Source organism: Hypanus sabinus, chromosome 8 (genome assembly GCF_030144855.1).
Source record: "Hypanus sabinus isolate sHypSab1 chromosome 8, sHypSab1.hap1, whole genome shotgun sequence".
In the NCBI taxonomy this organism is placed as follows: Eukaryota; Metazoa; Chordata; class Chondrichthyes; order Myliobatiformes; family Dasyatidae; genus Hypanus; species Hypanus sabinus.
This window is the reverse complement of record NC_082713.1, coordinates 166,310,243-166,330,321: the sequence shown is the minus strand read 5'-3', so window position 1 is coordinate 166,330,321 and position 20,079 is coordinate 166,310,243. Positions and strand designations below refer to the sequence as shown.

Sequence of the window (20,079 nt, the reverse complement as noted above, 5' to 3'; positions counted from 1 at the left end):
GTCAGAGTGCTCTCTACGGTATATCTGTAGAAATTTGAAAGTGTCTTTGGTGACATATCAATTCTCCTCAAACTCCAGGATAGATCCTCAGAGATGTCAACACCCAGGAAATAGCTCACTCATTCCAATTCTGATCTCTCAATAGGACTGGTGTGTGTTTCCTCATTTTATCCTTCCTGAAATCCGCTTTCAATTCCTTGGGCTTACTGTCATTGATGTTGACATGGTTGTTGTTGAGACAGCCCTCGACCAGGTGATCGATCTTGCTCCTGTTGCCTCTTTGTCACACAGCAGGTTGTGTCATTAACAAATTTATAGATGGCACTTGAACTGTGATGAATTTAGAGAGAGTAGAGCAGTGGGTTAAGCATGTGCGCCAGTGTTGGTTGGCAGCATGGAGGAGATGTTCTTTCCGATTTGAACACACTGTGCTCTCCTGGTAAGGACATCAAGGATCCAGTTGCAGAAGGAGCTACAGAGGCTTTTTTTGGAGCTTTTTGATCATAACTGAGGGTATGATTGTGTTGAATGCTGAGCTGAAGTCAATAGACAGCAGCAGGTGTGACGATTGTCCAGTTGAACCAAGGCCAAGCGAGAAACCAGTGAGATTGCATCCACTGCAGACCTACTGCGGCAGACGGCAAATTGCAAACGGTCCAGGTCCTTGCTTAGATCGAAACTGATTCTCAAAGCACCTTGTCGCAGCAGATGGGTCATTGCCCCGGCTCTTCTTGGGCACTGGTATGATTGTCAACCTTCTGAATCACTTTTTGTTCTTGCTTTCACTGAAATGCAAAGGACAAAATATAACAGTTCTGTTAAGGGCTGCCTCAACCAGATGTTTCATACTGAGATACTGTTTACCATCCATGTAGCAAAAAGAACATGACAACCTATCCAACAACAACAGGTTAGATTTATACGGCAGGTTTCAGTGAAGTAAAATGCCCAAAAATACTTTATGATCAATATCTAACCAAATTCAACAGCAAGACCAAGGAGATGATTATTAATTTAGGAGGAGGAAACCAGAGGTCCATGAGCCAGTCCTCATCGGAGGATCAGGGGTGGAGAGGGTTAGCAGCTTTAAATTCCTAGATGTTATTATTTTGGAATTCCTGTACTGGGCCCAGCATGTAAGTGCAATTATGAGAAAAAAGCACAGCAGCAGCACCTTTACTTCCTTAGGAGTTTGCAGAGATTTGGCATGTCATCTGAAACTTTGACAGACTGTGTGACTGGCTGCATCACAGCCTGGTAAGGAAACACCAATGCCCTTGAATGTAAAATCCTATCAAATGTAGTAGATCCAGCACAGTTCATCATGGGTAACGTCCTCCCCACCACTGAGCACATTTACATGAAATGCTGTGGCAGGAAAGCAGCATCCATCATCAGGGACCCCTACCACCCAGGATATGCTCTCTTTTCACTGCTGCCAACAGGCAGAAGGTACCCACACCTTCAGGTTCAGGGGCATCAGGCTCTTAAAGCAAAGGGGATAACTTCACTTGCCCCATCATTGAAATGTTCCCACAACCTATGTATTCACTTTCAACGACTCTTCATCGCATGTTCTCAATATATGTTGTTTGTTTATTTATCTATCTATCTATCTATCTATCTATCTATCTATCTATCTATTTATCTATTTATCTATTTATTTATTTATTTATTTATTAATTATTTCTTCTTTTTGTATTTGCACATTTTGTTGTATGCTCTAGCTGGTGTGGTCTTTCATTGATTCTGTTATGATTATCAGTGTATAGATTTACTGAGTGTGCAACAATAAAATAAATGTCAGGGTGACATATATGTACATTGATAATAAAATTTACTTTGAATTTTTTGAACTTTGAGCTGGGTAAGATATTAGGATGTGCTAACAACCTTAGTCAAAGAGATTTTGGTAAGTGCTTAATGGAGTAAGATGGCATTATCTAACAGTTTTATAATTTGGATAATTGTGAAAAGATGTGTAAATTCAAACAGTGTACTTTATCTTTATTAAACATACTGTTATAGTTCTTTGCATAGTGCATTTCAACATGCTGAAGACTCAAATTACATTACGTAGTTATTTTAATATTATTCAGTGACAAACCTTCCCATGTTGCTTATTAATTTTTGAGTAAAGATTCATCATGATTATATCCATGCCTACAGTTAGAATAATATTCCAGCAGAAAAAGTAATTAATGCTTATCTTCTGATTCAGTCTGATTTCAATGAGTGGGGGAAATTAAAAATCCACCAACTGTCTTGATATTGTACAAAAATAATGTAACAAACTTACTGTATCTATCTGGAATTTGGCAAAAAAAGTTTAATAAAAACCTGCAGCTCTTTTGTTAAATCTTTGTGTAATTAGTAATGGAGATGGTGGTGCACAAGTCACTCATGAAATGGGGACACATTGCTCCCAATGAATTGTTCAGGATTATTCCCATTCTGAGGGTACGTTTGTAATTTATCTTTGTTTTATTGCGGAAGAGTTACCTGATTGCAATCTGTGCTAAAAGTTGTAACAATTTGACAGATCCTGGAGCTCAAGCCACCTTAAAAATACACTCTGCACAATAGTTATAATATTTTGAGAAATAGCTTGCAGTTTTACACTGTATACACTTACTCTTCTATGTTTACTAATAGCGGGTTTACAGGAAATTAAATAAGAATTCTGAAACATTTGCTAGGTCAGCCCATTTCTGAGGAAAAGCAGTGCTTCAGGCTGGTAATATTTAATTTCATCAGTCTGAAAATCCAACTGTTTGTCTGTCTCTATCTCTTCCTCTCTCTCTCCCCATCGTACTCCCCCTCTCCCTCCCTTCCCCTCCCCCCCTCCCCTCTCCCCCTCCCCATCCCCTCTCAACCCCTCTCTTCCCCCTCTCAGCCCCTCTCACCTCCACCTTTCTCTGTTTCCCTCTCTCTCCCTTTCTGTCTCTGTCTCTCTGTCTCCCCCCTTTCTCTCTCTCCCTCTTTATCTCTCTCTCTGACTCCCCCTATCTCTGCCCCCTTCTGTCTTTTTATCTGTCTGTCTCTCTCCCTGTCATTCTCCCTCTCCCAGTCTCTCTCTCTCCCTCTCTCTCTCTTCCCCTTCTGTCTCTATCTGTGTCTCTCTCCCTGTCTCTCTCTCTCTCCCTCTCTCACTCCCCCTCTCTGTCTCTCCCTCTCTCTCTCCCCCTTCTGTCTCTCTATCTCTTTGCTCCCTGTCATTCTCCCTCTCCGTCTCTCTCTCCCCTTCTGTCTCTCTATCTGCCTGTCTCTCTCTCCCTGTCTCTCCCTCTCTCGCTCCCCCTCTCTGTCTCTCTGTCTCTCCCTGTCTCTGTCTCTCCCTCTCTCGCTCCCTCTCTGTGTGTGTCTCTCTCTCTCTCCCCCTTCTGTCTCTCTATCTGTCTATCTCCTTGTCTCCCTCTCTCACTCCCCCTCTCTGTCTCTGTCTCTCTCCCTCTCCCTCTCCCCTTTTGTCTCTCTAACTGTCTTTCTCCCTGTCATTCTCCCTCTCCCTGTCTCTCTCTGTCTCTCCCTCTCTCTCCCCCTTCTGTCTCTCTATCTGTCTGTTTCTCTCTCTCTCTCTCTCCCTCTCTCGCTCCCCCTCTCTGTCTCTCCCTCTCTCTCTCCCCCTTCTGTCTCTCTATCTGTCTTTGCTCCCTGTCATTCTCCCTCTCCCTGTCTCTCCCTCTCTCTCCCCCTTCTGTCTCTCTATCTGTCTGTCTCTCTCTCCCTGTCTCTCCCTCTCGCTCCCCCTTCTGTCTCTCTATCTGTCTGTCTCTCTCTCCCTGTCTCTCCCTCTCGCTCCCCCTCTGTCTCTCTTTCCCTGTCTCTGTCTCTCCCTCTCTCGCTCCCTCTGTGTGTGTGTCTCTCTCTCTCTCTCCCCCTTCTGTCTCTCTATGTCTGTCTATCTCCTTGTCTCCCTCTCTCGCTCCCCCTCTCTCTCTTTCTCTCTCTCCCTCTCCCCTCTCTCTAACTGTCTGTTTCTCTCCCTGTCATTCTCCCTCTCCCTGTCTCTCTCTCTCTCACTCCCCCTCTCTGTCTCTCTCTCTCTCCCCTTCTGTCTCTCTAACTGTCTGTTTCTCTCCCTGTCATTCTCCCTCTCCCTGTCTCTCTCTCTGTCTCTCCCTCTCAGTCTCTCTCTCTCTCTCTGTCTCTCCCCCTCTCGCTCCCCCTCTCTGTCTCTCTCTCTCTATCTCTCCCTCTCTCTCCCCCCTTCTGTCTCTCTAACTGTCTGTCTCTCTCCCCCCACTTCTGTCTCTCTAACTGTCTGTCTCTCTCCCTGTCATTCTCCCTCTCCCTGTCTCTCTCTCTGTCTCTCCCCTTCTCTGTCTGTCTCTCTCTCTCTGTCTCTCCCTCTCAGTCTCTCTCTCTCTCTCTCTCTCTCTGTCTCCCCCCCTCTCGCTCCCCCTCTCTGTCTCTCTCTCTCTATCTCTCTCTATCTCTCCCTCTCTCTCTCCCCCTTCTGTCTCTCTATCTGTCTCTCTCCCTGTCATTCTCCCTCTCTCTGTCCCTCTTCCTTTCTGCCTTTCTTTATCTGTCTTTCTCTCTATTGCCCTCTCTGTCTCTGACTCTGACTCTGTGCCACTGTTTCTCACTCTGGCTCTATCTCTCTGACTCTCTTTCCCTCTGTTTCTCTCTCTCTCTGTCTCACTCCCTTTCTCTCTGTATCTCTTTCTGTTTCTCTCTCTCTCTACCTCTGTATATCTCTGACTGTCTGACCCTTTCTCTCTCTCTCTCTCATCCTCTCCATCTGTGTCTCTGTCTGTGTATCTCTGTCTCCCTTTCTCTCTCTCTTCCTCTCCCTTTCTATCGTGCCCTCTCCCTCTGCCTTCTTTTTCTGATGAGTATTTCCGATTCAAATTAGTTGTCATCTACACCAGGGTCCAATCAAATTCCCTTCTTGTACGAAACTTACTCCTGAGGAGGAAGTATTTGCAGTCTTGAGACAAATTAGGGGCCAATCCCCAGGGCCTGACAAAGTATTCCCTTGGACCCTGGAGGAGGCAAGTGCAGAAACTGCAGGGGCCCTAGCAGAGATATTTAAACCATCCTTAGTGACAGGAGAGGTACCAGAGGATTGAAGGATACATGTGAGCTCAACTTCAATGTTTAAGAGAAGTTTGGATAGGTGCATGAATGTGAGGGGTATAGAGGGCTACAGTCCTGATGCAGGTCAATGGGACTAGGCAGATTAAATGGTTCAGCACAGACTAGATGGGATGAAGGGCCTGTTTCTGTGTTGAACTTTCTATGACTCTGTATTGGAAGTTCAATATGCAGTGTCCTTAATTTGAATAACAATCAATCTATCAAATGTGTTGCAATTTGCTTCACCAAAGGATTGAAGCCTTAATTGGCATATTATTTAACGAAACTTTGGGACATTTTTCAGACCCGATGATGTGCTTTTGAAGAGAGCCCGTGATGAAAACGTTCTGATGCACTGTATGCTCTGGCCCCTCCTCACTCTCCTGGTGGGAGTCCTGATTGTGCTTCTGACTGTCTGTGCTAAGAGCCTTGCCGTTCGAGCAGAAGCCTTGCAGAAAATGAAGTACTCCTAGTGAGGAGACTGCCAAGAGGTGATCCTCAGGAAGCTTTCCAACAGTGACATGATCAACGTCGCATTCAAAGGCAAATCTTTAACAAGAAAGACCTGAAAAGATTTTAATCTCAAGCATCAATTTACAACGTTTACTGTGATTTGAGCTGCTGTGAAGACTAAAGAACTGATGATTATAAATGCTTGCAATTTGGCATTAAGGTTCTCTTGCAATATTACCAATGAAAGCAGCAGTTCTAATGGATTTTAACCATTTCCTTCCAGTTAACCTACCCTGCAATTATCTTGTTTCCCAGAATATATTGCTAGTTTACTGCAGCCCCATTTTGTGAACCTCGAAGTGGCACGGTAGCATGGTGGTTAGCACAACGCTTTACGGTATCAGGATCAATCCCTGCTGCTGTGTGTAAGCAGTTTGTATGTTCTCCCTGTGACTGCGTGGGTTTCCTCCCACCATCCAAAGTTGTGCCGAATGGTAGGTTAATTGGTTGTCGTAAATTGTCCCATGATTAGGCTCAGGTTAACTGGAGGGCTACTGGGCAACGCAGATCAAAGGGCTGGAAGGGCCTATTCTGCGCAGTATCTCAACAAGAAGATAGATAAATAAATACAATGCTCCCAGAATCTTTCCTACTGCTATCTTTTTAAAAAGTCTCTACTTTGTAAATATGTAAAATAAAATTATTAATGGATGTGAATGTACAATATCATGAAATATTGGATTTTAGGCAGAAATGCCTTTTTATTCTGAATAATAAAGGCTACTTAACAGAATTCTATTTTTACCTCTGAAATGCTCTGTAAAATCAGCTGATGATTGAGTCATCGAGGAGACAACTGGGCCTGGGGTGTCAGTGTTGGCTCTCTGAAGTGTTATCAACAAGCAGTTATTGTAATGTTGGTTGTTATTGTTTCCAGCACCGACATAGCATGCCCACAATAGTGGTGGTGGGCGTCTGTCGTATCCAAGGAAGACAGGAGACCTGAGCGGGGAGAGTTTTTAAAGTGGGAAAGCTGTCGCACTGGGGCAGTTCCACTCTCTCGACCTCAGAAATTCGGGCCCAGTGGTACGAACAAGCATCCCTTGGTTGCAGTGGAAGTCCATGATGTCTCTTGTGCCTTGCCATGCCCTTCACTCTCCAGGGAGCGTTGCAGAACCACCTTCCTGTCCATTGGATCTCACTGGAGATCTCTTCTGCCCAGGTCTGCCAGAGATGACTTTGCATGCTGGGGCTGCATGTCCCTACCTCACCGGGGAATGTGGCTGCCGGCAACCGTCACCTGGTTTGGCCCACCTGTTGAGGCAGTGTAGTGGGATGTGATATATGTGGGAGGAAACTGGAGCGTTCCCTACTCCTTACTTTGGTAGCGTATTGGTGGCACGGGAACGGAGAGGTGGTAAGGCAGTGCAGCAGCTACCAGAATGTCTAAAAGTGCCAGTTCAAATCCTGCCACTGCCTGTAGGAGTTTGTACGTTCTTGCTGTGACAATGTGTGCTTACTCCAGGCACTCAGGTTGGGCTTGAAATTTTGAGCGTCTTCCTTGTCATTCTCAGGCAAAAGACTTCTACGCTTGTAACAATGAAAGGTCGGGTAATGTTTTGCAAATAAAAGAGGATTGAAAAGGATTAAGTTGTGTCCATGAAGAAATTGATTGACTGAGCCAACAAAAGGCATATTTATTGTGAGCAAGAGAGAAAATCAATAGCATTGTTTTATAAACTGAGCCTGAATAAATTCAAATTCCTGAATAAGCAGACGAAGATTTGTTTTTGTCTCACTGACAGCCAAGCCGAATAAGATGTGAATAATTATTGTGAATATTTTATCACAATCATCTATTAGCATTAATGCTCCTTCCTCTTCTGATTCTCACAACAGTGTGAGTAAGAACAAATCATTTGGACACTCAGAACAGGTTGTATTGATGTGTAGTCCAAATGTGTTTCAAAAAGTAAGAGGTGTTTCAATTCAGAAGACTTGTTGATAACAGTTGTTGTCTGCATTGACTGCATTAAGCGCTCATCTCATGGGGAAGAACTTTTAATGCATCTGTTCCTGAGTCTGCTGAAAGCTGTCTGTTCATGCAATTAATTTTACTTCCTCCTTTCATAACTACTTCCCTTTAAATAACACTAGCTGATGCAGCCGGTTGAAGGCTCTTTTCTGTAAAATGAGTAAGTTTCTGCACTGTGGTTAATGGGTCACTCCATCACCCCAGTCACCAAAGTTGTGTTTTAATCACCTCAGCTGACTTGCATTTCTCATGTATGGTCCTTGGATCATAAAAGCATTTATTATCAAATTGCGCAGAAAAGCAAATTTTGCAGAAGGTATGGAGAGTCTGCAGAGAGAGATAGATAGTGAGGGGGCAACAGTCTGACAGATGGAGTACAATGTTGGTAAATGCAAGGTCATTCACTTTGGAAGGAAAAATGGAAGATCAGATTATTGTTTAAATGGTAAAAAAATTTGCAGCATGCTGCTGAGCAGAGAGATCTAGGAGTGCTTGTGCATGAATCACAAAAGGATAGTTTGCAGGTGCAGCAGGCGATCAAGAAGGCAAATGGAATGTTGGCATTCATTACTAGAGGGATTGATTTTAAGAACAGGGAGGTCATGCTGTAACTCTACAGGGTACTGTTGAGGCTGTACCTGGAGAACTGTGTGCAGTTCCGGTCTCCGTACTTGAGGAAGGATATACTAGCTTTGGAGGTGGTGCAGAGGAGGTTCTCCAGGTTGATTCCAGAGATGAGCAGGTTAGACTATGAGGAGAGATTGAGTTGCCTTGGACTGTACTCGCTGCGATTCAGAAGAATGAGAGGAGATCTTATAGAAGCATATAAAATTACAAAAGGGATAGATAAGGTAGAAGCAGGAAAGCTGCTTCCACTGATAGGTGAGACTAGAACTAGGGGACATAGGCTCAAGAATCGGAGAAGTAGTTTCAGCACAGTGATGAGGAGAGTGATGAATCTGTGGAATTCTCTGCCCAATGAAGCGGTGGAGTAAATATACTTAAGACAAGGTTTGATAGATTTTTGCATCGTAGGGGAATTGAGGGTTATAGGGAAAAGGCAGTTGGGTGGAGATGAATCCATGGCCAGATAAGCTAGTTATCAATAAGATAATTATGTTATTGAATGGCAGAGCAGGCTTGACGGGGCACATGACCCATGACTGCTAGTATTTCTTATGTAGGTTCTTGTTCTTCTCATTGCACCTGTATATCTTAAAATTCAGTTTCTCTAAGGTAGAAGGAAGTTGACTTATTGACCCTTAACTCTCTAAGAGGTCTAACAGAGAACTCTCCATGAAACTCAATGTATTTTGTATTCATCTGCCTACGCAGTTAAAAGAGTTACAACAGAGGTATTGTCGGAGCCATGCATCTGTTTATTGTCGGTCTGTGTTGTGTTTATGTTGCGCATCCTCATCCTGGGTTAAGGTAATCAGTCACGTGGGTTTGGGTGTTGGTAGACACAAAGGGATATGGTCATCTATTCACCGACATGGCTGCTTGGGGGTGGCGGGTGAGTGGGAAGTGCATATTTTTTGTTGATGCTCGTCTTTGACCCAAACACGCTCATCTTGCTCGTTTTTGTTGTTTACAAATTTCAGAAAAGTCAAATGATTTTATTGTTGGTTTGTAATAAAGGACTAAACATACTTTTTCGACTTGGAATTTGTTTAGTTGGAAAGGTGTCATACATTGTGACGCCTCGCTACAAGTAGAGAAGAACAATGATTAAGTTTCTCAGCCAGCAGTAACAATGGTTTGGATGCACAAGTTTAAAGTTCAATGTTGGAGGATATAAATTCAGTTAATTAAATAAATTTAGAATAAAAATACAGTTTCATCTGAGGCCAATGAACTACCGAATTCGGACACAGAGGAAATCAATTGACTTTATCCAGTATGGCCTACAGACACCATTCAAAAGTTCTCTTAGAAATTGCCTAGTTAGTTATTCTGTTTAAGAACAGCATAGAGGTGTAGTGGTAAGCATAATGCATTACAGCGCAAATCAGAGTCCACCACCTTTTTGACTGACTTTCAAGGACTCTTCTTCTCATTTTCTCAATACTTTTTTCTCTTTTGTATTTGCACAGTTTGTTGTCTTTTGCACTGGTTGTCCGCCTTGTTGGGTATGGCCCTCTCAGCCTTGACCTCTCCCACCCAATGGGTTCACCTATCACCTTCCAGCCAGCCTCCTTCCTCTCCCCCACCTTTTTATTCTGAAGTCTTCCTCCTCCTCTTCCAGTCCTAAGGGTCTCAGCCCAAAACGTTGACTGTTCATTCATTTCCACAGATGCTGCCTGATTTGCTGAGTTCCTCCAGTATTTTGGGTGTGTTGCTTTGGGTGCAGTCTTTCATTGATTCTAATGGCAAGCAAGAGAAAATCTGCAGATGCTGGAAATCCAAGCAACACAAACTTGAAAGTGATGGGGGATAGGTTCAAGGTGGATGTGAGGGGTAAGTTCCAAAATTCTGGAGGAACTCAGCAGGCCAGGCAGCAACTATGGAAAAGGGTGCAGCCGACATCTTGAGCTGAGACCCTTCGGCATGAGCCCCGCTGAAAGGTCTCAGCAAAAAGTTGACTGTACTCTTTTCCATAAATGCTGCCCGGTGTGCTGAGTTCCTCCAGCATTGTGTGTGTGTTGCTTTCATTGATTCTATTATGGTTATCTGATTTACTGAGTATACTTGTAAGAAAATCAACCTCAGGATTGTATATGGTGACGTATATGTACTTTGATAAATTTACGCTGAACTTTGAATATTTTCGCTAGAAATTACTCAATATTTGGACCCCACAGGCAACCTTTAATTTTGCTGTGAAGTTAATCTGAAACATGTTAGCTGTGTTGCTCATTGACCTGAATTACAAACAATCTCCAGAAAAATGCACTCTTCATTGAACGAGACATGCTTCATGCTCTCAAGTCAATAAATTATTTTCAAAGTGCAGTCACTATTATATTGAAGGGAAATGTATTAGGCAATTTGTGTCGGGCAAGGACTTACAGCCACAATGATGTAAACAAGCAGAGAATCTCTTTCAGTAAGTACTGGTGCAAGCATAAATGCTGTCCAATGCAAGCATATTATGTAACAACTCCTGAAAAAAAATCACATCTTAAACTACAAAAAAATGTGTCCACAGTCATCTGGTTATGATTAATGTGTGCCTGAGGCATCATAGAACAGTTTCCAGAATGAAAGGGTGATGGTGAGTCTGATAGATTAATGGTGAATTATTTCTCAAAGCATAAACACAAGAGATTCTGCAGATGCTGGAAATCCAAAGTAACACACACAAAATGCTGGAGGAGCTCAGCAGGTCAGGCAGCATCTGTAGAAAGGAATGAAGAGTTGAAGTTTTGGGCTAAAGGGTCTTGCTTCTGGCAGAGAAAAAGAACAGGATGGAGAGTTATTTTATTTGAGATACCACATTACGGCAAAAGATGCAGCAAGTGTTGCACCATCGTGAATCATCTCAGGAGCAACCTAACCAAAAGAATGGTGATGACACATGAAAAGCATGGAGCTGCAGATGGTCAGGTAACCAAGAAGTGGAGCAAAAATGGCTCAGCTACATTAAAACCATCGGGCCTGGGAAATCATAACTTGGGTTGTTTTCTTTGGAGTGTCAAAGGCTGAGGGGAGATCTGATGGAGGTTTACAAGATTGTGAGAGGTATAGAGAGAGAAGATGGGAAGTATCTTTTACCCGGGGGTAAAAATGTCTAATACCAGAGGCCATGCATTGAAGGTGATGCGGGACAGGTTCAAGCGGGTGTGAGGGGGGAGTTTTTAACTCAGAGTGGTGAATGATTGGAATTTGCTGCCTGGAGTGGTGGTGGAGCAAATACATTCAAGGCTTTTAAGAGACAATCAGATAGGCACGTGGATGTGAGGAAGATGGAGAGAGATGGATATTGTGTAGGTAGGGGGTTTTAAATTATTTTTAGCTGGTTTGGTACAACATCATGGACTGAGGGGCCTGTTCCTGTGCTGTATAGTTCTATCCACATCTCCATTCATCAAAACAAGGTGCAAACCAGCCCTTAAAATGAATGTACAATGCTCTCTGATCAATTTCTCTTTGGACATTGAGTTTACTGGAGCAATCACTGCAATTAATTGTAACCTATTTCAAATTATTTCAGGGTGTCAGATTCTGTTTTCTCATTTTTAAATAATAATTAGGGAAATATTTAAAGAATAGGAAAGGGGAAGTGGGGGAGGTCAGAACAGTAAAGACTGTCCCACTGGAAATGCTAACTCCACCATATTGGGTAAAATAGGCCCTCTCAGCACTCTTTACAAATTTAGAAATCACCAGATTTTCACTCTCTACACCCAATATCCAATTTTATATAAAATTCACAGTCCTTCAAAAAAAAAACTTGCCCTGAAACACGCCAGCTTTGGCTTCATAAATAGCTTTCCCGAAAGACCTAGGGGGAATTAAAATCAGTGTTCAAGCCATTCATAAGTTCTTCCAACAATGAAGAAACTTGTGCCAAACTGCGGCAAAAATAGTCTGGAAAGCATCCAGCTTGGGCTGACGTGTAGCAGAAAATATTTACACTCTATAAACACCAGTTAATGACCACCTAAACAAATAAATTCCATTGTCTCTCCCTTAGCTCAATGTTCAAAGTACAAAGAAAATTTGTTATCATAAATATGTCACTATATACAACCCTGAGATTCATCTTAATCAGAATCATGTTTAATATCACTGGCATATGTTGTGAGACATATAATAATGGATGCTGCCTTTTTGAGGCATCACTCCTTGAAGATGTCCTGGATGCTGGGAGGCTAGTGTTCATGATGGAGCGGACTAAGTTTACATCTGCAGCTTAGTTGAAGTCTGTGGAGTATTCCCTCACCTCACATACTGAATGATAAAGCAGCCAGTTAGAATGCTTTCCGCAGTACATCTGTAGAAATTTTTGAATGTGTTTGGCGACATACCAAATCTCCTCCTACTCCTAATGAAATATGGCCACCGATGTGCCTTCTTTGTAGCTGCATCAAAGTGTTTTCTTGCAGGCACACTCTAAATCCAAGAACCATTATAGAATCAATGAAAAAGACCTACCCAAAAGGGTAGACAAACACCTAATGTGCAAAGGAGAAAAGAAAGGAGAAATAATAATAAACAATCAAGAAATAAATATCGGGAACAGGAGATGAAGAGTCCTTGAAAGTGAGTCCATAGGTTCTGGGAACAGTCCAGTGATAGGCCAAGTGAAGTTGTCCCCACCAGTTCAAAAGCCTGATGGTTGAGGTGTAATAACTTCTTGAACTTGGTGGTGTGGGTCTTGAGACTCCTGTGCCTTTTTCCTGATGGCAGCAGCGATAAGAGACCATAACCTGTGTGGTTGGGATGCTACTTTTCTGTGACAACACCATGTAAATGGTGTGGAGGGCTTTACCCGTGTTGGATTGGGCCGTATTCAGTACTTTTTGTAGGTTTTTCCATTCAAGAGTGTAAGTGTTTCCATAACAGGCTGTGATGCAGCCAGTCAATATTGAAAATTTAAAATTAAATTTAGCATTTGAAATACTGTGCATGCAGTTTTGGAGTTTACTGTGGTAAAAGCCAAGTAGCCAGAATGAAGGGATTTGGCATATTGATTTTCCTCTCCATTTGGTAAGGACTAAATGCTCTTCCATGTTAGGGCTGAAAACCTCACGATGGCTTAATCCTGAGAGATTAGTGGCAAGTCTGCTGATGAAAACCAAATCTTGCTAATCTTATTAGATTGCCATATAAAACAGAAAAGTGTCCTGATGAAGGGTCTCAGCCCGAATCATCGACAAGTTTACTCTTTTCCATAGATGCTGTCTGGCCTGTTGAGCTCCTCCAGCACTTTGTGTGTGTTGCTTGAATTTCCAGCATCTGCAGACTTTCTCTTGTTTGTGAAGAGTTTTATATGTTTTAAATATAGACAGATCCTCTTAATTAGTGAACTGAGAATGCATCAAGAGCAGTCCTTTCGCAAAAAGGCTCAATTCTTGCAGATGCTGATTCAAGGCACCTGGGTGGTCTTGGATGAAGAGGCATAGGCTTTGGTTCAAATGGCTAGAGGCAAGGATCCTTAAGTACCTGAGATGGAATGGCAGCTTTTCTCAGAGCAAGGAAGACCACACCTATCTGTGAGAGTGTATACAGGGAGTATCTTTTAGCCTGGATAGAAATGTCTAATACCACAGTGAGATGGGTTAGGTTCAAGGGGGGTGTGAGGGGAAAGTTTTTTACTCAGAGAGTGGTGGATGCCCGGAATGCAAATACATGAGAGGATTTTAAAGGGTGTGTAGTTTAGCACATAAATGTGATGAAGATGGAGAGAGATGAATATTGTATGGGTAGGAGGGATTAGCTTTTGGGGGTTTTTAGATGGTTCCACACAACATTGTGGACCTGTGCTGTACTGTGCGAAAGTGATTAAAGTTAGTAAAGTGATTCCAAGTAATGCATTAAGTCACAAAACTCTGATGTAAAGTGCACCAAGCTTGAAGTTATTAGACTGGAGTTATTAAATAGCGGGGCTACTGCACAGGACCGAAAGAAGCTGCAGAAGGTTGTAAATCTAGTCAGCTCAATCTTGGGTACTAGGCTACAAAGTACCCAGGATATCTTCAAGGAGTGGTGTCTCAGAAAGGGGGTGTCCATTATTCAGGACCTCCAACACCCAGGACATGCCCTTTTCTCACTGTTACCATCAGGTAGGAGGTACAGAAGCCTGAAGACACACACTCAGTGATTCAAGAACAGCTTCTTCCCCTCTGCCATCCGATTCCTAAATGGACATTGAACCTGTGAACACTACCTCACTTTATTAATACAGTATTTCTGTTTATGCATGTTTAAAAAAATCTATTCAATATATGTAATTGATTTACTTGTTTATTTATTATTGTATTATTTTATTTATTATTATTATTTGTCTCTCTGCTAGATTATGTATTGCATTGAACTGCTGCTGCTAATTTAATAAATTTCCTGTCACATGCCAGTGATAATAAACCTCGTTCTGATTCTGAAATTTTCATTCTAAGAACGGTCCAGTGTGGCAATTTTTGAAGAGGAGGTGTGAGATGAAAGAGGAGGACTCTAGGCCTAGACCTACGGACAATTCTGGTAAGGTTAAATACGAAGAATTACAACCTTTTGAGTCACTTGACTGCACAATGGACACAGGAATGACCATTGGAGTGTCAAAACAAACAGATTAAAACTTTTGAAAATGAAGTCACAGCTAGTAAAAAGACTCAGGGAGTATGCTATTTAGTAGCTTTAAGACCAGTTAACTTGAGAATGTTTAAAAAACTGTGAAAACCTGGACAAAGAGCACACCAATCTCCTGCAATGTACAGAAATCTAGTGGCTTAGCAGAGGAAGAGCCCTCAACAGGGTGATTGAGCTGAAAGGTGACTTGCAGAAGTACTTTCAAGAAAATAGTAGGCCAGATTTTGCTGAGTGCTTTGAAGATGAAGAAAGGCTGCAGAAACTAGTCTACTTAATGTACATTTTTCACCATATGCACCAGCTGAACAAGTCTCTGCAAGGCTCTGGGGAAAATGTTTTGACTTCAAGTGACAAGATTCTTGGATTTAAAAGGAAACTGAATCTTTGGAAAAATCATGTTACAAAAGGAAATCTTGAAATGTTTCCATTGCTGCTTGGGCTTGAGAGTGAGGAAGGATATCAGAAAGTCTTGAATCTTACTGAAAACCATCTGGAAGAACTGCAGAACAAGATAGAATAGTATTTTTCCTTCCTTTCAACACGGTGTATGACTGGATGAGGGACCCTTTCTCTGAATTTTCCGCTCAGGCTGAGAACTTGACTTTGAGAGAAGAGAAAGAGCTTTGTGAGCTGCCATCTGACTGTGCACTCAAGATGAGATTTACCGACCTGCCCTTGGACAAGTTGTGGATTTCTGTGGAAGAAGAGTATCCTGCCATTCATAGGGAAGTAATGAACATTTTGCTGCAGTTTTCAACTTCTTACATGCATGAGCAAGCTTTTTCTTGTTTAACAAGCATCAAGAACAAGGATCAAAATCATCTAATTTCAGTTGAAGGTGAAATTCATCTGTGTTTATCTCGTTTGACCCAGAAATGAGAAATTTATTATGTTTGCCTTTTTAAAGTTTTTAAAATTTATGAAAAGGAAAGAAAGAGATCAATTTCAAGAAAGATAAGCTAAGCTTAACTATCTGTTTTTATCTCAAGAAAGGTAAGCTAAAAGTTCATTCTGTATTCAAGAGCATTGACAATTATTTTTGGATTTTTTTTTCTACAACTTACTGATCACACTAATATACCGTGAGCTGTAGATGAAATAATTGTCAGATCTGAGGGAACCTCTGCATAAAAATTATTATAAGGGTTCCTCCAGAACAAACCGGTTGAGAAAAGCTGTTCTACACATTGAAATAAGTTTTTCCTTGCTTCACTTTTGTATCTTCTGTCCACGTTTTTTGTACTTGACAGAAGTTTTGTATCTTCTGTCAAGTCTGTGTCCCTGCTGCTTTAACTGTTACAAGTGGGAATATTTAGCCACTCTCTGCCCTGTCTAAACCACTCATGGCTTATCTCCATCAGACCTTCATTGCTCTAACTTTGGAGATGAAATCCCTCAGCTTTGGAGCCAGTCTAGTATGTCCCCTCCACATCTTTTTTCCAGTCTGTGACTTGGAACTCAAAAACCTTTCCAAAGATGCTTATCATATCGTCCTGATGATACACCACATAATTTACAGAATATTATTACTGGTGGCTATGGAGAATTCAATAATCTGCCCTACCTAACTTGTAACTTAATGGGGAACCAAATCGGTGCCTGAATGTTACAAATAGAAAGAAAAGTGCAAAAACAAACTCTTTCCGCCTCTATTTTAATTGTTCATATAAAAACTGACGGCAGATTCCATTGACATAGGTCCATATAAATTAAAGATAAATTGAGATATCATTGAATCCATAGATTTGAAACCTCATTTCTTGGTGAAAGGCAAATATTGGAATAAACTAGGACACTTAATACCGTTTCACTTGTTTTTAACTGCAATATTTAAATAGTCTTCAGTATAACCTTTTTTTTTAACTTAAAGACAAATTGGTTTGCTTCAAATAGATGCAATAACAATTTTAGAAGGTAGCTAAGTTACATAATATAATACCTGTTAGCATAACTTATAGGGAAACTAATCTACAGTTTGGGGAGTTATCATGTTTAGTTAGATTTCCATCAATGGAGTTCACATAGCAGACAGTAGCTATAAATTTGCAGAAATGTTACAAGAATTGAGATTCATTGAAACCATTATTCCTGATTCCTTTCAACAGCTGCCTTCAGATAGGAAATGTCGTTAACGCTTAAAAGCGTTCAGGTTAGTGCGTGGCTCTTGTGGTCTGCTGCTCATGGTCTCCCTCTGTGGTGGGAGGAATACACTGGGAGGTCACCTTCTCTACATATTTCAAAGTGATGCGGCTGGAAGATCTGAGTGCCAGATTGAGAGTCCCAGTGTTAGTTCTAATGCCTGTAATACTGGAACTGTTGTTAAACAGACAGTGCATTAGGGATGTGAAGTGCTGCTCCTCACAGTTCCAGCAACCTGGATTTGATCCCACTTTTGAGTTCTAGTTCTGTGGAGTTTGTATGTTTTTTGTACGTATGGACAAGTTTCCCTTGGTTCCTCCCACATCCCAAAGACGGTAGGTCAACTGGCCTCTGTAAGTCACTCTGGCTTAGGGGCTGAAGGGCATATGAGAAAGTGAAGCAAGGAATTAGAGTATCACAAACATGAGAAAGTCTGCAGATGCTGGAAGTCCAAAGAAATACACACAAAATGCTGGAGGAACTCAGCTGGTCAGAAAGCATTTATGGAAATGATTAACCAGTCGACGTTTCAGGCCAAGACCCTTCCAAATCGTTGATTATTTACTCTTTTCTAAAGATGCTGCCTGACCTGCTGAGATGGCCCAGCATTTTGTGTGTGTTGCTGAGGAATTATGGGATTGATTTGAGAACAGGTACAGATCTAATGGGTGAGGTGGACCAGTTCTATGGAAATATTAACAAGATCTGTTTGTCATGATAGCATAATCCAAACTGCCTTGAATACATGAAACACCTCAGGTGTCAACTCATCCTTCTTCAAGTGCACAGTTAAAAATATTCCTTCCCAATACTGCATTTTCACATTTAAAAAAATTGGATTGCACAAAATATTACATTGTGAATATTAATATTTAAACATCAAAATAATGCAACAATTATATACTTTTTTCTTACAATACATTGTAATAGGTAATATAAAATACATAATCCCACCAGTTTTAAAAAATATAAGAAATATTTATTTGAAATATGTATATACAATAATCTCTAATACATTTAAATTATAATAATATCCATAGGGAATACCAGGCAAATAAATTATACACATGTGGAAATCCAAGACCTGGTATTTCTTTAGTGCATATTTAGCAGTGCTGTAAATGAGGTTCAATACATCAGATGACAGTTCCTCTGCCTTCTTTAGTGTCTTCCAAAGAGGAAGTCTGTGGGATTAAGGGAAATAAAATTCATGATTTGAAATAAAATTTTAATGCCGCAATTGATAACTTCCTGCTTTGCTGTTTGGACATGAAAGCGCCTAATATAGCACACCATTCTCCCCTCCTCCTGATGTTGGACCACTGAATATACCCTGCAACATCTGGATCGTCCTGGGACCTATGCTCGGATACTGTTTGGGGATTTCAGTTCGGCGTTTAACACCATCGTCCCTCATACCCTCTGCTCCAAATTGTCTCACCTCACTGTGCCACCTGACCTCTGCGATTGGATTTACAGCTTCCTGACCAACAGAAGTCAGCAGGTAAGGATGGGACAGGTCACCTCGGATACTCGAATCACCAACACCAGCGCCCCCCAGGGGTGTGTCCTCTCTCCACTGCTGTTCTCCCTCTACACCAATGACTGCACCTCCTCCAACCCCTATGTGAAGCTTTTGAAGTTTGCAGACAACACCACCGTCATTGGACTTATCCAGAATAGTGATGAGTCTGCATATCGACAGCAGGTGGACCAACTGGTGCTCTGGTGCAGTCAGAACAATCTGGAGCTGAACACGCTCAAGACAAAGGAGATGATAGTGGATTTCAGGAGACACCCCCCCGTTATGTCCCCCCTCACAGTCCTCAGCAGCCCTGTGTCCACTGTGGAGAACTTCAGGTTCCTGGGAACCACCATCTCTCAGGATCTGAAGTGGGCGCAGAACATCAGCTCCATCCTGAAGAAGGCCCAGCAGTGGATGTACTTCCTGCGGCTCTTGCTGAAATATGGTCTGCCTCAGGAATTGCTGCTGCAGTTCTACACTGCAGTCATTGAGTCTGTCCTGTGCACCTCCATCACTGTGTGGTTTGGAGCCGCCACCAAGCAGGATAGAACCAGACTACAGCGCACAGTGAGGACTGCCGAGCGCATCATTGGAGCCTCCCTGCCCTCTATTGTGGACCTGTACTCTTCCAGGTTGAAGAAGAGGGTGGGGAACATCATAAAGGACTCCTTCCATCCTGCGCACGGACTGTTTGAACTGCTTCCGTCTGGTAGGCACTTCAGATCCCTCCAGACTAAGACTAATAGGCACTAGAGAAGTTTTTTCCCTACTGCGGTCACTTTGCTGAACAGTTAACTGCCGGTTAACTGTCGGCTAACTATTACTTGGATTGCACTACTTGTATGTATAATCTATATTTTCATTTATATTTATCATCTGTTATGAGCAGAGAGACAACATCTGCCAGAAGTAAATTCCTTGTATGTGTACAGGTACTTGGCGATTAACGTCTGATTCTGATTCTGATTCTGACTGTCTTTGGCTGGGGCTAGAGCAACTCTGGGTTATAGGGAGTACATAGGAGTGTCTGAAGGAATTAAATTTAAAAAATGCCTTGATGATCAACTCAGAAATGATTTGCCCAGGTGTCAATGGCCTTGTTGTTAGATGATCTGTGTATTTAATCTGACCACATCTGCAATATTTAACCAAAGTGTGGGAAGAGGTAACAGTTGCAATATGGAATACTTTTATAAACCATAGGCTATTTGGCCCATCTGCTCCACCATTCAATCATGCTGATTTATTATCCCTTTCAACCCCATTTTCCTGCCCCCTATAACCTTCGACATCCTGACCAATCAAGAATCTGTCAACCTCTGATTTTAATATCCTCAATGAGTTGGCCAATGTTGTTATTGTGGAATCAACTCAAATATAAATTTCAACAGGACCACTATAAAAAAAAATTCTGTATTGTGGCAAAAAAAGATTGCCTTGGAATTTTTGGGATTTTAATAATGACTTTTATGAGTACCGGGCACCATGGAGTTCTTTGCAAACAATAATTCTGAAGTATAGTTTTTCTGTAATGTAGGAGGCTTGGCAGCCAATTTAACAATAAGCAATAAAACTGGCAAAATAATGT

General features: G+C 41.9%; 2 protein-coding genes across 5 annotated transcripts in view; one reads left to right on the top strand and one right to left on the bottom strand.

Moving 5' to 3' along the window:
* Positions 1 to 6,249, top strand: part of LOC132397849 (calcium-activated potassium channel subunit beta-4-like) — a 29,414-nt gene extending 23,165 nt beyond the window's left edge. Inside the window, exon 3 of the mRNA XM_059976599.1 lies at positions 5,390 to 6,249. Coding sequence (XP_059832582.1) covers positions 5,390 to 5,558 — 169 coding nt within the window. The 3' untranslated portion in view covers positions 5,559 to 6,249. The remainder of the gene's footprint in view (positions 1 to 5,389) is intronic.
* A 10,218-nt stretch (positions 6,250 to 16,467) lies between these two features.
* The window catches only part of ptprb (protein tyrosine phosphatase receptor type b), a 103,959-nt gene continuing 100,347 nt past the window's right edge, over positions 16,468 to 20,079 (bottom strand). For all 4 annotated transcript variants that reach the window (XM_059978443.1, XM_059978444.1, XM_059978445.1 and 1 more), the window contains one exon: positions 16,468 to 18,150. In XM_059978443.1, coding sequence (XP_059834426.1) covers positions 18,128 to 18,150 — 23 coding nt within the window. In that variant the 3' untranslated portion in view covers positions 16,468 to 18,127. The remainder of the gene's footprint in view (positions 18,151 to 20,079) is intronic.